The sequence below is a fragment of the Rhea pennata genome, chromosome 2 (genome assembly GCF_028389875.1).
Source record: "Rhea pennata isolate bPtePen1 chromosome 2, bPtePen1.pri, whole genome shotgun sequence".
NCBI lineage: Eukaryota > Metazoa > Chordata > Aves > Rheiformes > Rheidae > Rhea > Rhea pennata.
This window is the reverse complement of record NC_084664.1, coordinates 4,170,945-4,186,487: the sequence shown is the minus strand read 5'-3', so window position 1 is coordinate 4,186,487 and position 15,543 is coordinate 4,170,945. Positions and strand designations below refer to the sequence as shown.

Here is a 15,543-nt window from a genome sequence, read left to right as displayed (position 1 = left end):
GAGAGGTGGGGGGAAGAGGAGGGGAGGGAGGAAGATAAGCGGGAAGGGAGGGGGGAGAGGAGGCGGGCGGGGCAGGGCAGCGCCGCACCTGGGGCGGGCGGGGGCGGTGCCGGCCCGGCCCGGCCCGGCCCGGCCCGGCTCGGCTCGGCGGAGCGTGGCGCGGCGCAGCAGCCGCGGAGCGGAGCGGAGCGGCCGCGGGCAGCGGCGCCGCCTCCTCCTCCCGCCCTCGATGCGCGCAGCCGGGGCGCAGCGGCGCGGCCGCCCCGGAGCAGCAGCAGCGGCAGCAGCAGCGGCGGCAGCAGCAGCAGCAGCAGCAGCGGCAGCAGCGGCAGCAGAATGGAGCCCGCGGTCCTGCGCGTCCTGGTGCCGCTGCTCGGCTGCCTCCTCTCCGCGGTGAGTGCCTCCTCCGCGGGCGCGGCGCTTTGCTTTCGCCTGGTGCCTTCCCCTCCGCGCTGCCCTGGGCCGAGGCAGTTCGCCGCGGGCAAACTTTCGGCAACTTTGGAAGTGCGATCGGTGCGGGACAGGTGTATCTTTGATTTTTTTTTTTCCTCCTTTTTGTTTCCTTCGACTGATCTAGAAAATAGCAGTCTTTTTTTCCCCCCTCCCGATGTGTACTTCCTCTTCAAGAGTGAGGCGATCTTTTGAACTAGCAGCATTCACTTTGGGTTTGCTAGCGTTTTATTTCAGGGCTGCTCCCCACCTCTCTTTCCATTATTTTTGAGGATGGCTTTCCATTTGCTTTGCTTTCTGTTTAGGAGCGCGATGGTTTCATAAAAACCTTCCCCCCCCCCCCCCCCCCCGCCCGGGAATGGGAATAACGGGATGAAATTTCCCAGAGGAAGCGCGGTGGTGCCAGGGCAGGGGACTCCCGGGTGGAGGCGTGCTCTCAATTTGAAGAATAGTTTCCCCAAAGAAGTTCTGCAAAGTGCTGCTCTCGGACACTTAAACCTCACATGGCCGCAGCGTCCGAGGAAAGCGCAAAAGCTGGGACCGAAGGATGTGTTTTTGGAGCCCCTTCTGCTCGCGATCCCTGTGCTCGCAGGTTCCCGCTTGGGGGTAGTGCCGTTTCCTCCCCCCCTCTCCTGGCGATGTGTCTACGAGCGCGTACACGCACACATACACATGCACGTGTGCAAAAGCTAATTCTCTGTGCAAACAGTGCAGGCGTGGAGTTGGCTGCCGAACTCTTTGCTGAAGCTCCGCTCTTGTGGCTCATCTCCTCGTAGCATGTGATTTCCAGCTTAGACAGCTCGTTTTAACTAGCCGGATAGGGGATAGGGAGTGGATGTGGCTGACTTTCACTCTTCTAATCCTGTGCCAGCATTTGTTTTCTTCTTTTACAAGGTGAGATTGGCTCACCAGCATCCTGTTGGGCTGGGTGAGGTTGCCCGCAGAAACTAGGTTGTGCCATCGGGGCTCGGCTGCGAGTCGCTTCTGTTTGCTCGGCTCAGCCAGGGGCAGGGGATGGCTCGGAAAGCTGCTTTGATCTCCAGCGGGCAGAGGAAAGCCAACCAAACCGAGCCTCCGAGTGTAAAAAAGTAATGCAGATTTTGCACTGCATCACTCCTGTCTCTTTCCTCCTCTCCCCTTATGAAATGAGACAAATGTAGCTCTTTTGATTTTTGTGATTTTCAGTATAACCCATCCAATCATCTGCATCGTCCAAGACTTTGAGGAAGAACAGGCTGGGAAAATGGGTTAAAGAATCCAAAAATGACCAGGCGTTTAGTTCCTGCAATTCTACAAACTGCTTCTAGGGAGGATGCAAAATAGCTCAAGTCAAGGAAATGAGGAAAAGGGGATAGGGCTCTCATCAGCTTGCTGGAACTGCTCCAGAACCTTCTTCCACAGAAACCCGTGGCAAAAGTCCCATATCCTTAAATATTATTGGCAGGACAAGGTCCTTTGGAGCCAGCTCCTGCAGCGAGTTAGTCATCAAGTCTGCCAAAGTTTAACACGCGAGTGTTTGCAGGATCGAGCCCCTGTGATGCAAGGTGTCAGTGCGCTTGGGTTGGTGTCCTGTCTCTAAGCATGAACTCCTGAAGCTCTGGGATAACGGCAAGCCATAGACTAGGTGCAGTCCATAGGTCTCCTTTCAACCCTGACCTCCCCTATGCTATTTTGTCCCTCCACGCTGTATCTCACTTTCTTCCTTTGCTTTAGTGGAGCCGCCAGTTGCTTTTGCATTATACTAATGTCACTGGGACCTGGTTCATGCCAGTGGGTTAGAAGGACTTGCACGATAAGCATCTGTGTTGATCTGCAAGGTGACTAATACCAAAGTATGTAAAGTTTCCGTAATAGTGCTGAAATGCTGGAGAGAATCCTGTTGTTTTGTTTCTCGGTTTGAGCCTCGGAATCAGTATTCACTTTTAAAGCAAAAGTAACCCTGAAAGTGTAGCAGCCTGGCTCTGGAATCTAAGATTACCCAGTGACATTTTTCTTATGATTTATTGTGATAATTTTTATTTGTATGTCCTTGGGAAGGCCTTGAACAGCAATTATTGGCTGATGCTGAAGTTTGGTGCTATAAAAGTGTTGCAGCCAGGTGTTTTCTAATTGCTGTTATGAACTTTCACCCCTGTGCCTCATGATCCACAGACGTGGGAGAAGGAAATCGAGCAAATCTTATTTGCTGTAATTCATCAGGCCACATCCATCAAGCCTCCCACATTGGTCAATTTTTAAAATTTTGGAGAAAGGGTGGTTTGTCTTGTTTTGGTGTAAATTGAGGATCATCCCTACTAGGTTCTGATGAGTTATCTTTTTCAGTCATGTAACTAAAATAAGAATCTGGGCGAGGAAGCTACAAACAACAGCTTTTTTTTTTTTTTTTTTTTTTTTTTCCCCAGCATGTGTCCAGTAAATGAGATGTGGGTAATTGAGAGCAACTGGTGGATTCCACAGACTGAAAGCACATTGAATTAGCCACATCTGTCCGGCTGGTGTAATTTGTGCTTTTCTTCAGAGTTTTATTCTGCTCCAGCTATGGAGTATAAGCATGAGGGAAAGGAATGAACCACCAAGTTCTGGTCCTTTAGCAGCCCAAGGGTAAAATGCTAGAATGAGGATCCCTTTAAAATAATTTGTTAAACTTAGGCTCATGGGGCCACCCCTTCAGCTATATCTGCTGTTTTTTCCTCCTGCCATAGGCTGAGAATCTGAGAGTTAAAATAAATATATTGAAACAAAAATAATCAGCGTTTTTAGAGGAAGATGCATGGTGCACACTGGAGTCCTCTAGTGTCATTTTTGCACCCAGTCTGAAGTTCCTTCGGTGGTGACAATACACATTGAAAAAGGCGTCATCACAAAACCTCACTATATTACTAGGTGTTGTGTTTTATTAATATTTATGCATGTACAATGTATGACTGATCTTTCTAAAAGACGTTTAAGAGAACCAATTCCCCAGCTCCATTTAACCATAACTGGGTAACTCTGGAAGTCTCCTTGTCTCTATAACTTTGGAAGAAGTTTTTCACTAGTACAGATGCTTTAGAAGCTCTTACTTAGGGTGTAGCAAGGCAAAAGAACACATAGGCAGAAACATGGCGTCTGAGAAAAATCCTTTGTGGAATATTTAAGGCTACATGCACCTCTAGCCCAGCAGCATGTCAGCCGGATATTCGTACCATCGCTCTGACACCCTACCTGGCTTGTTTGCTTTCCCCCCCCTTTTATTTATATATATATAGTGGCTTAAAAATACTATGGTTCAAGCCCCTTCTGGTTGTAGTATCAACAGCAGGGTAGCAACCAGACAGCTACTCTGAATAAAAATGCAGTCACAGTAGGATGCGCCTTGTTTTGTGCTATGTCTGGCCAGTGCTGGCTCATGAAACTCCTGTTACATTTTGTTCTCATTTTCATCAGTTCATAGTGATGTGACTTCACTAGCTGGAGCCTTGTTATTTGATTCTTCACTCAGGAGTATCCAAGAAGGTTTCGCATGTGCTGGTAGATGCAAAGCAGCCTGATACTCTCCTGGTTCTGCAAACTGGGAATGGCAGCATGAGTAAGTGTTGGTACCAGTGGAGATCTGTGTTTTGGTTCTCCCAAGCCTTCTGCATCATCTGCTCAACTGTGAGGTTATCTTGGGAATGAGAAGACAATGAGACCTCAAAGAAAGAGGCTTAGGAAGGGGCTGTGATGATAAGCTGTGCAAGTCTTTCTCTGTGATTTGTTGTGATTACCTGGAAGCCCTTTTGTGTCTTCTGATGTCTGCAGGCAACGTGTGTGAAAGTGTCCCTCAGCCCATGTCTCAACTAGGTCCTTGACCTGCCTCTTTCTGTGTCACTGAGTGGGGTGTACTGTATCATGTCTCTTTAGGGGTTAGTTTGTGCGATTTTTCAGGAAAAAGCAGTAGCTTATTCCATTTACTAAATGGTCTCTAGTCAAAACTACTGAAAAGATTGACATCTCATGGGCATCAGTCTTCTGACTGCCGCATCATATGCCAACTTGCACAGTCAGGTGGGGCTGGGAGCTTACATGGTATCTGCAGTTTGTGGACATGCATCCTTGTAGATGGAAAGAGAGGCTGGGGGACAGGGTGAAAAACATCTCCCCATCCAGCAGTAAGTGTCCCATTCTTTGGCCTTCTGAGAAAGGGCACTAGACATAGTGAATGAGACCCAAGACAAGAATACTTTTTACTTCTGATCTGAAGAGGGAGATTAGTCACACTCTGAATGGAATCAATGGCTCAAATTCAGGAAAGGAGCCAAACTAACCAGGCAAATTAAAAATAAATGCTCAAGTTTTGATAAGAGCAGGACTTAGCTTGGTTCTATGAACAGAATGGGTCACATTCTGCTTTCAAGCAAGCATAGTAGTGTAATTTCACTGCTGCGAATGCAGTCGCTCTTGCATTGCGCCGGCTCAGGGGAAACGGGTCACTAAGTGTTCTGCTTGGGAGAGGATATGTGATTAAACATAGCCCTGTTCTCTGGTCTCATCAACTTGCTCTGTTCCATATTATGGAGACAGATTCCTGCAAAGGAAAGTCATTTGTAAGAACACCTCTCCCTCCCCACCCCCCCCCCCCCCCCCAAAAAAAAAAAAAAAAAAAAAGTATTGGGGAGGTTAGCAAAAAGAAAGAAATGCAGCTGGGGAAAACCCTCAGCCTAGGGATGGAAGCAGAGATCAACAGGGTTGTGGGTGCATGAAGCCTTCAGAGCAGCAGAAAGGCTGGAGCTGAGGTCCAGCCCGTGGGATAGAGTAGAGCTATGCCAGCATGTGGACAGACGAGTGAGGAGCTCCCATTCCCTACAGGAGACTTGCTGAGTCTGCCTGCAGCCCACGGAGGTCTGTCCTCCTGCCCCACATGGTCTAGCAGGGTTTCCCTCAATGAGTGCTGAGCACTTGCTGTTTCACTGTTCCCTCTCTCCAGAGCTCCAGACTCCCAGGTGTTTTTTCAGGAGTCACAAGCTCTCATAGCTTCGTTTGGGTGGGAACCAAGCCAAGCGAGGAGGTGCCTGTGCCTTGGAAAATGAGATCCCAGAGGACTGCAGTGGAAGCAAGACCAGACCCTGTGTTTTTGAGGTACGAAAGGGGCAGGGAAGCAGTGCCGGCTATCAGGTTGGCCTCCATCCAGAGCTAAGACAGCTAAGGCTGTGGCCGGGAGGTCCTGTGCCGAGGTCAGGAGGCTGCTCACCAGCTGAGCGATCCTCTGGTCACCCTTCCCTTTTGTAGCAACCTGCTGGCTTGCTTGGCGGTGTGCCTGAACCGCCAGAAATCCCTCTGGGATGATTCATCTCTCCGGGCACAAGCTTCACCTTTCACGTTACAAGACCAGCGATGCAGGGAGAATTCATTCATTAACATGCAGAAAGTGCCTTGGGGACAGTTCGAGATGCAGATGGTATCCCTGAGGCCTCTAGTTGCTGGTTATTCCCTATGTCGTTCTACAGCCCTTCAGTCTGCTTGACAGGGTAATACAGAGCCGCAGCAGCACCAAGTTTTTTTTTAGCAAACCTAAAGGCTTCTGCAGATGTAAGTGGAAGTGTGAAGTTTCCTGCTGATAAGGATGCTATTAATAAAGCGCGAGGGTTTTCTCCTCCTGAAACTTCAGCCTCCCTAAAAGCATCTGCTGGCTATTAGCTTTGTTACAAATCACTTTTAAACTGCTTAGCCTCGTACAAAAACCCTAATGCAGGAAGAGAGAGAATCAGAAGAGCAATTATGTTTAATAAGTGCCAATCCATGCAAATAAAAATGGCCTGTCCGAGCATGGCTTGAACTGCTGGAAGCGAGCCGGCAGGGCTGCGAAGGGGAAGCAGGTGAGCAGCAGGGCTGCAGTTAAAACCCTTCCCTCTGGTTGGTTTTTGCAGGGGCTTTGGGGATGTTTTGTGCGCAAGGTTGTGTGTCGTGGGTTGCTTACGGTGAGAAAACGCACGTTAGTGCTGCTTTAGTGGCATTTCGTTCTGCCAGGTTTTATCTACGGCCGTAACTTTTATTTTTGCATATCGATAAATAGTATTTCTGGGATGTAAGGACCTCTTTTAGCTTCTGAGATGGATGTGAATTTTGGAGACCGTAATTTACTTTTTATTATCTAAAATCATATACCCAGCCAACTGAAACAGTGCGTGAAAACAGCCTTAAACTCTGTCATAAATCACATTGGGTAGATTTCTTACCCCCAGGGCGGTCTTGGGCCGTCTGTTTAACCATTCCCACTGCAGGCAGGTGAAGATTTACTTCCCTTGTTTGCACTGAAATTCAAGAGGTCAAACAGGATCAGGATTATTTATTAAGCTGGAACCGAATCAGGATTATTCTCTAATATGTTTCACTGGTGGGTTAGAGGACAGACTCCGTGGTACCAGCTGCTGGAAGACTGTCTGGGAAACTCTTCTGGACGTCATGACTTGGCTTCGATGCTTTGTGTTTGGTTGAGGGCCGGAGGAGACAGTCAGCTGAGCCGCTGTCCTGTGATGCCTTTCTTGCTTTCACTGCAGGCTCACGGATGTTCCCACTCCTGCCAGTCAGATGTAAAACCCACTGCAGTATCAGTGTCACATATTTTTTAATCGTCATCCCTATGAAATCCTATCTGATCAAGAGGAAAGGCAGGGGGGAAATCTACTTAAATATAATTACTGTCTGGAGGGGGAAATAGCAATAATTTGTGTCCCCTTTGTAAAGCTGAAATCTGTAGGGTGCCTTTTTAAAAGGTGTTTTTTGGGGGCTCCATCCTTGATTCTGGATTTAACAGATGTTTCAATTAATACTTAATGATTGTAATTTCACAACGAACAACTGAGCCGCCAGTGTCTCCAGGGCTCTGATAAATGTCATTGTCCATCCCAGCTAAGCAGCCTGTGAACTTCCTTGCAGATGACCTTTGGGTGGGACTCCGCATGCAGATGAAGACACTTATGTTTTGGTGGGAATACATAGGTGTCTATGTGCGTCAAAGACCCTGTTGTGCTGGAGAATATTTTGTGGGTCAGTTTGGTTGCCTGCTGTCACGTGTATCCTGCCATCGGAGAGGTGTCCCATGTCTCCTTTCTGTGAAGATGCTGAGTTACCTTCCTACCCCATGTGGATGCCATGAACCCACAACACAGAGCCATCTCAAATGGCACCGCGTGGCTATATTTAAGCACCTTTTAGAGCCCTTTTTGACTAGAGTGGCATTCCAGTCTCCTAGGCGCTGTGTTGGCACCTGTATTTGGAGGTCTCAGGCTGCAAGCTGAACCCCACCATGAGGTTCCCAATGTGTTGTAAAAGAATGAAAGCAGAAGAGCGCTGCTCATGCTGATCTTGTTTCTCACAGCCTGCTTTATTCAATACTCAAAAACATCTTTTTTTTCCCCTCTTCTGTCCTATTTTGTGAAAGTTGCCAGACTGCTGCAGTTCAAACTTTAAGGAACTATCTCTCTGCAAGGCAAAAAGAGGAAACAAATGCAATATATTGAATGCACCTTCTTCTCTCCAAAAAATCCTTAAGAGCTCTGTGCACTTAGAGCAAAGGGCAAAGCTGGTTCAACACTGACTCTCAGCACTTTTACGCATTCAGCTTGCAAACGCAGCCAGAATCCAAAGCCTGCTGGAGATTATGCTTCTTCCACTGTTATTCTGCTGTAGCCAAATTTAGCTCGTAATTCAGGTGAAGGCAGTGGTTTTTTTTTTTTTTCCCCCAACCTTTTTCCTCTTATGGGCCCTTAGCTATTTATCGAGGAGGTGCAAACCCCTTTTAGAAAGTTCACCTCCTTTGTGGCCATGTGGACCATATGTCCTTGTGGACCATATGTCCTCGCTGGCTTAAGTCACCTTGCACAGCCCCCAGGAGTGCAGCACACGGATTAGAGCCCGCTGCCCTGGCAGATGTGCCCTCTCGCAGAAGGGGGAGTGAATGAGCTTCTCCCAAGAATCGTTATGTCATTTACACACTCCTCTGTTATGTCTGTGTCCGTCCCTTTGCTTACCTCTTAGTTTCGCCCCGGTTCTTAATGATAATTATTCTCCCCCCGCCTTCACAATAGAAGCAGGTTTCCCTTCTGCTTGGAATAATCAAGGATGGGAAAACGCTGTTGCCGAGATGGTTCCCAGCTTCACAGGGCACTGGAAGGAAGCCAAAAACATTATGTGAAGAATTACTGACTTGCTCCAGCGTGGGCCGCCGGGCTGCTTGCATTTTTGGGGGTGTGACATTAAACACGGCTGCAGAGCTGTGTGAGCCTTTGCTGCGCTGCGCACTTTAATTCCATTGCTGCAGTGATTTCTTTCAAGGAGATTTTTTTTCCTTGTTTTTCTTTACTTACTGTCACTGGTTGTACAGTTTCCTCTTTCTTTTTTTTTTTTTTTTTCTTTTTCCTCCAGACAGCAGTACCTGAGATGACCTGCTTCTAGAGCTTGCACAGTTTTCCACGTGCGAAGCTTTCTCCAGCTTTGCACTTTGTGGCTGGGGCACGGGCGCTGCATTCGGGTGCGGGAATTCGTGCCGTCTCATCCCCTTCGTGCCACCGCACCGCTTTGGGCAAAATTAACCTTTGTGCCTCCTTGGCCAGCCCTCTCCTCCCTCCCCCTGGGAAGTCATACACGTTTCAGCAAACAGCATGTCGACGGCTTATCTGCGGGCTGTTTGCGTACAATACAGATGAGGCAAAGTTTGTCAAGAGAAACAACAGCTTATATTGGAACAGCTGAAACAGAGTATAAAGAAAATCAGATACGCTTTCAGACGTGGAGACACTTCCTGAGGTCCGAAGGAGAAACAAGGCTAAGTAGCAGTTGCTCTGGGTTTAGCCTGAAGGTGTTCATTGGGGAGTCAATTTGAGAAAATAGTATGCTGCCTGGAACAATTTTTACCTTTATTTTACTTTTTTTTTCACAAAACCATTGCTGACAGCAACAGTCTTTCAGTCCTACCATATTGAAGACCCATGAAATATCTCCAGAAGCCAAGGCCACAAATCACTGTTCATAGTTCTTCTGGGTATTAAAACCCTCGGACTCAGCGGAGCCATTGCTTTTATGACCCGCTGCAGTGTTCTCCACATCTTGCCACCTGCTAGCTCGTGCTGTCACATAGGTGATAATTCTTACCTGCCCCTGCAGCCCCACAAGGGCTGGCGGTCTTACCAGCTCCTCCTTGGCTAAGAGATTCATCTCCTCTAGGGGTGTTGATGACCCTTTTCTCTTTAATTAGCTATTCTGACTACAGTCAGGACAGTTATTTCAAACTTATATGTAGCCTGAAGTTTCCTGATTCCGTTTAAAAGACAAGGTTCAAAAGGGTTTCCCCCCGCCCCCCCATATTCTTTTGGAAGGCTGCTACCAGAGCCAAATTTACTAGTTAAACAGTTTAGGGCAAGCCCCCGTCCCTCCCCCCCCCTTTTTTTTTCTGTAGATGGAAAGGAAATTAGTGGTTGGAGCTCATTACTTTGGGTTTACCTGACCTGAACCTCAGAATTGTCTTAAGAGAACAATAAACATCTGGAAAAATCATCTTTAAACCTAGCTATAAAGCTGAACCTTTGCTGAGTTTTTTTTCTATGTATTATTGTTACAAGGAGAGAAAACAAAACCAAGATTTGCTGAAGCAGTGCCAGAAAATCTGAACTCACTTGTGGAAGAGCAGTTGAGTAGACAGCTGATGGACTCATTTTGTAAAGCCAAGATGCCTTTTGTGCTCAACGGCAATATATTAACTCTTTGCAACAACAGATGTGGAAGGGAAAATAACCCAAGTGGTTGTGGCAAACCGAGAGGTTGGAGGCTGGCTGGGGGAAGTGGTCAGGGAGATGGTGGAAGTTACCTGGGGACAGAGTGGGGACCTGGGGGGAGGGATGAGGAGGGTTATCATGTGGTTGGGAAGGGCAGCTGCAAGCACTAGGTGAGAGAAATAAGGAGGCAGTGGCGATGACTTCTAGCTGCAAATGATCTAAGAGTCTTCAGGTGGCTCAGCTGTGGAATGGTCCCTGGCCTGGCTTTGGAGCAGGTGGTAAGTCTCCTAGACTTTGTGCGTGCCATGTTTTCTTGGGGTCCTGGACACAGGAGAGCATCAATATCCCCAGCAAAATGTGGGGTTGCTTTGCCATGGCCAAAGCTACTCAAACCTTCACAAATGCTGCTCCCTAAATGCTTTTGGCCTGCTTTCTGGTCTAGGGCTAGCCTGAAAATCTGTGTGCCAGCACACTGTATGCTGGAGATGAATCGTTTGTGCAAGTTGGTCACAGGACCTGCTGGTCCCACTCGGATTGCTCTTGTCCAGAAACATCTTAGAGCTATAGCATTGCTAGGGACAGCAGATGCTGGCAACTCAGAGAGACCTGGGTGCACAGTCATCTCTCCTGCACTGCCTTTTTCCGGTCCAATTTTTCTCTGCATATTGCCCTAACAAATTTTTCTCCTAGACTTTCCTCTTGAAGGTCTGACAGAATTTGTTACTACACAATTAATAATATTTAAATAGCAACTGTATTTTTGATGTAGACTTGTTTTCTTCCCCACTGTGGGACTACTGAAGAGTCATTCCTGTCTTTCTAGAAGGGATATTAAAATATCTGGCAGGTTGGTACCCCTTTGCTATGTAATTATTTCTTCCCTGCCAATTTATCACTAAAGTTCCTGATCTGTCAGCTCTGGAAACAAATATTAAATATGTATTGCAGCCCTGGGAGGAGAGCCCAACCTGCCAGGGTACAGCACAACTAAAAATAAATGCTTGTTTCCCTTGCAAAGTAGCCTGGGGAGAGAGAGGGGCAAGGAATAATGTCTACTGGAGTAACTATGAGTAGAAGGAGACGGAGCAATAATTTCAGCTGCACTTAGGGAGAAGAAGTCACAGTTCAGACATAGGATGAGGCTGAGAAGCTCGTAATTCAGTCCTAGCCTTTGTAAATGGACTTTCTGCTAAGGGTGGTCTTGCAGCTGATGACCAGGGTCAATCACTTTCCAGGTTGCAAACTTGTAAAAGTGATGTCAGATGTGCTCCAAAGCTGGGGGTTTGAGTGGGCCAGTGCATCCACACTGAGCTCTCTCAAGCTGTTCACACTGTAATGCCAGTACTCCTGCTCAAGGAAATAAACTTTGTGATCAAACCCACCTTTAGCTAGGAGCAAATGAGTACAGACCTACCACTGGAAAGAGCAGAAGTGTTGCAGAGGGATGAGTTCACCTTGGGGCATTAGCAGTCCTCAGAATCCTATGAGAGCGGGAATGGGAAGATGGATGGACTTGGGCACACTGGGAGATGGACTTGAAGTATTTTCAGTTTTGAGATTGATGAGAGTAGGAGGTGGAGAGAGGTGGTCTCTGGAAACTGCCAGTTTGTCTGGAGTTGGGCAGGATCTCTTTAGGGTTTCACATAGTCCCCCCAACTTTCAGCTTGCAGAGTTGAAAAGGTTGCACTAATGGTGCCTATCTTGGCAAACTTTTGCTTGGTCTCTTTTTTTGATGGTGCGTGTTTGTGTGTGTGCTTACAGGCTTGTTACAGGACATGTTGTTGCAGGAAGGTTGACACAAACTGAAGGGCTTTGCTCTGCATGTGACAAGGGTCACTGTTCTCTGCCACTGTTGTCCCTTGCTTTGAGAAATTCATCCACTGTGGATGCTAGCCTTCCTGTGCCAATGTTGTCATTCAGTGTTCATTCAACATTCAATGTTGTCATGGTTTGGGGGTGAGGAGGAAGTGATTTGTACAGGAACAGAGATCAAGAAAGGTTTTCATCAGAGTACTGACCCTGGCTATGTGCTCAATGTTCCTCTAGTGAATTGGATTAACAGTCCCAACACAGTGTCTCACAGACCAGATGAGCTGTTTCTTTTAAGTCTTATGGGGTTTTATCTGGGGAGATGGGGACACAATCTTTTTATTTCTTCCATACCAGCAATAGGGAGCCTTTCTCAGGTCTTTCACGTCATCCTAAAATAGCAGCTATGAGCTTAGAAAAAGTTCTAGAGAAGTATGTGGTCAACCTTCTCCAATGCTGCTTGTACAAGGACACGGGCTGCCTGCAGTGTGGGTGGGCAGGCACAGCCCTCGGTGAGGGGGAGAAAAGTTTAAAGTTGATATCGTACACCAATTATGAGCCCTATAATGGGGAAACACTTTTACTTCTGCACAGTTCATCCGCTTAGTGGCTGCAGCTGACCTCTGGGTGTAGGGCATGTTGTTAATGTGAAATGAGATTTAATGAATCTTGAGACCAAGATAAACAGGAAGACTTGACTGATCACTGCACACTAGACCTTACTGACCATTTACTTTCTAGATGTCTTTAATAAAAGTTATCCTTTTACTTAAGGGAGGTATTGGGGAAGGTGGTTTTTTGCTTGCAAAGTTGCAGTGGGGTGGGGGGTAATTTATCCTCAGGGGGCGGTGGTGGTGATGAATTTCTTAATTGATTGGAGAGGAGCTAAAAATGAAATATTATTTTCCTTTTTTTTTCTTCCCATCAAGAAATTTTAAAACTTCACAAGTGCTGCATTATTTTCCTGGACAGAGGGAATTCTTTGTTGTTGTTTTTTTTCTTATTTAATTCTTTTTCAGGCCAGAAAATGGAGAGAATGTGCTGAAGTCTCATCTTTAAATTATGTCACAACCATTTCTAGGAGAGAGGGAAATATCACTTTCTTAATTTCCGGGTTGGAAGACTGACACATACAGAGAAGGGATGATGACCTGTACTTAAGATCATAAACTGGATGCCATTAGAGGAGCATTTTCAGTTTTGAAGGCCATTCAGTCAAAACTACTACTTAGAAGCATATCCAGTCTTAGTGTGGAGACCTCTAACTTACTTCAACAGCAGCAGATTCAATTGTGGAAGAAAATTTCCAAGCTTGGAAATACGATATTAGACTAGACCTAGATTTTTAAAGATGTTAAGCAGCTAACAGAAAGCCCTGACTAAGGAGATCTGGATTTTGATGTTTCCTATTGATTGTTAGAGCTTACCCCCAAATTATGGTTTCCCTGCTAAAGGATGGCACTTAAATGTTGTGGCTAAAACTGGAACCTCTGATGGTTATGAGGGAGACATTTGGAGGTCAATATGTCTGCCCGCAGGTTGGTTTGGGAGATGGTTATTTCAGTCTCTGGAATCCAGCACCTTGTGGTTGCAATGCTCTTACTAGAACAACAAATAAAATGAAGTAGTATCTGACCTTTCTGTTAGTCAGAAAAATGCTTCTGAGTTCCTCTGACAACCCTATTCTGATAAAAAGTCTCATAGAATTGTTATAGACAGCATTGGTTCAAGACCCAAATTTTAACATCTGCCTCAACATTCCTGTCCATAGCAGGGACTGGCACTGAAAACAGAAGGATAAAATGCATGCATGCAGAAGGACAAAATGCATGGAGACCTTCAGTCACATATTCATTCAGCCCTAGGAATTTAACAAATACTTGTGCTGGGGAAAACCCTTCCCCGAAGTTACCATCCTCAGGCAGAGGAAATCAGCTTAGCTTCACTGATGTTAACATTGTTGTGCTGTACCATCTGAGGATCTGACTGTGAATTTAATGCTCGCAGAAATTGTTATGGGAGCAGCCCTAGAAGACTGAAACCCCATGCCCAAAGCTAGCACAAGCAACAGCAGTGTTTCCTGTGGCACGGAGGCTGGGACCTGTGATGCACAGTTCTTTGGGGAACATCTCAGGATGGGTAGGTAGTGTAGCCCATGTGATCCACCCTTGCCCAGGTCATGCCCTGTGAGCTCCACCTTTGTTGGCACCATCAGGAGAGTCCTTGAGCAAGTTTGCTTAACTCTGGCAACAAGTCAGAGTAACAACATCTGTGAAAAAATGAGGTCCTTAACCATTGGGTTGGGATGCTGTAGCGTATTTGCTAAAAGTGGATCGGTGAACGGTTTCAGCCTTTGGCCTGAGTATCCATATGAGACAGTGGGAAACCTTTCAGTGGTCTATAAAGATAAAGAAGAGCACAGCCAGGGAGTTGAAATTAAATGTGTAGATATTATGTGCTTCCACTGGGAAATTTTTAGGAGTCAGCAAATGAAAGCAAGAATGAACTCCACCGGATTTGACCAGAGTGAGGGAACTGGCTTTAAGTAGATCTTTTTTTATAGGCCATAGAGATCCTACATGAGTTTTTGTGATTGTACATGGGGTGAGAAGAGCTCCTGTGGGGTGACCTCCAAAGGATTACAGCACAGTTTAACAAGAGAGGCTTTGCTGCACAGCCTCGCTGGAGCAGGAGGAACACATTGCAAGAGGTTTGAATGTTTCATTTGTAATCAGTTAAGTGTTGTCACTCAGATAAGCAAAGTATGATTTTAATTAAGAAGGCATTCCAGCTACATTTAATTTTTATGTCAAATTACTGTGGATTAAAAGAAGAAGAAGAAGAAGAAGAAAAAAGGTCTTCTGATTCCAAAGAGCTTTAATCCACTCTGGACCCCAGGTCATGATCATTTTCCTACTCTTTGTGGGAAGTGTTAAGGTTCTTTTCCCTTCTCACACATCTTAGCAGAAAGACCAATAAGAAACCCCGGCTTTGACTCCATATATTTTCTGCAGAGTGCAAGGTTCCTCTTGGTTGTATATAAGAGCACTCTGAAGATCTATGAGTTGGGTGAAGAAGTCTATGTTAAATGCAAATGTATACAGGCAGGATTTGCAGCAAGTTTCAGTCGCAGTGGCACTGGGTAGTGAAGGTGCTACTTACCTATTGTTCCAGTCTCTGGAAGGAGTGATCTTGTTGTGGATGCAAAGGAAGAAAAAGAGAGAATCCAGCTTATTCTATAATCTTTGGGGTTCTATGGGAGTCTCAGGAAAGGAAAAAAGAGACAATCTCTCCTCTTGAGTTTTTGGGTAGAGAAGCAGGAAATAGTTGAGGTGACTTGTTAGGAATCTGGAACATGAATCAAAATTTCTTTCCAGACTTGAGCTGAAAACTTTTTCTGATCAACCTTGCAATATATTGCAAATAAATAGTATTTGACTGTTCATTTTGAGGAGTCGTTAAGGACTGACACCAGCCACTGTATTCTGGTGAAATGATACAGAAACTGGCATGTGTTAATTATGCTGTCCCAGAGGGCTCCTGCACTTGAGGAACC

At 46.3% G+C, this 15,543-nt stretch overlaps 1 protein-coding gene across 1 annotated transcript in view; it reads left to right on the top strand.

Moving 5' to 3' along the window:
* Window positions 1-272: 272 nt before the first annotated feature.
* The window catches only part of VIPR1 (vasoactive intestinal peptide receptor 1), a 111,918-nt gene continuing 96,647 nt past the window's right edge, over window positions 273-15,543 (top strand). Inside the window, exon 1 of the mRNA XM_062567640.1 lies at window positions 273-393. Coding sequence (XP_062423624.1) covers window positions 337-393 — 57 coding nt within the window. The 5' untranslated portion in view covers window positions 273-336. The remainder of the gene's footprint in view (window positions 394-15,543) is intronic.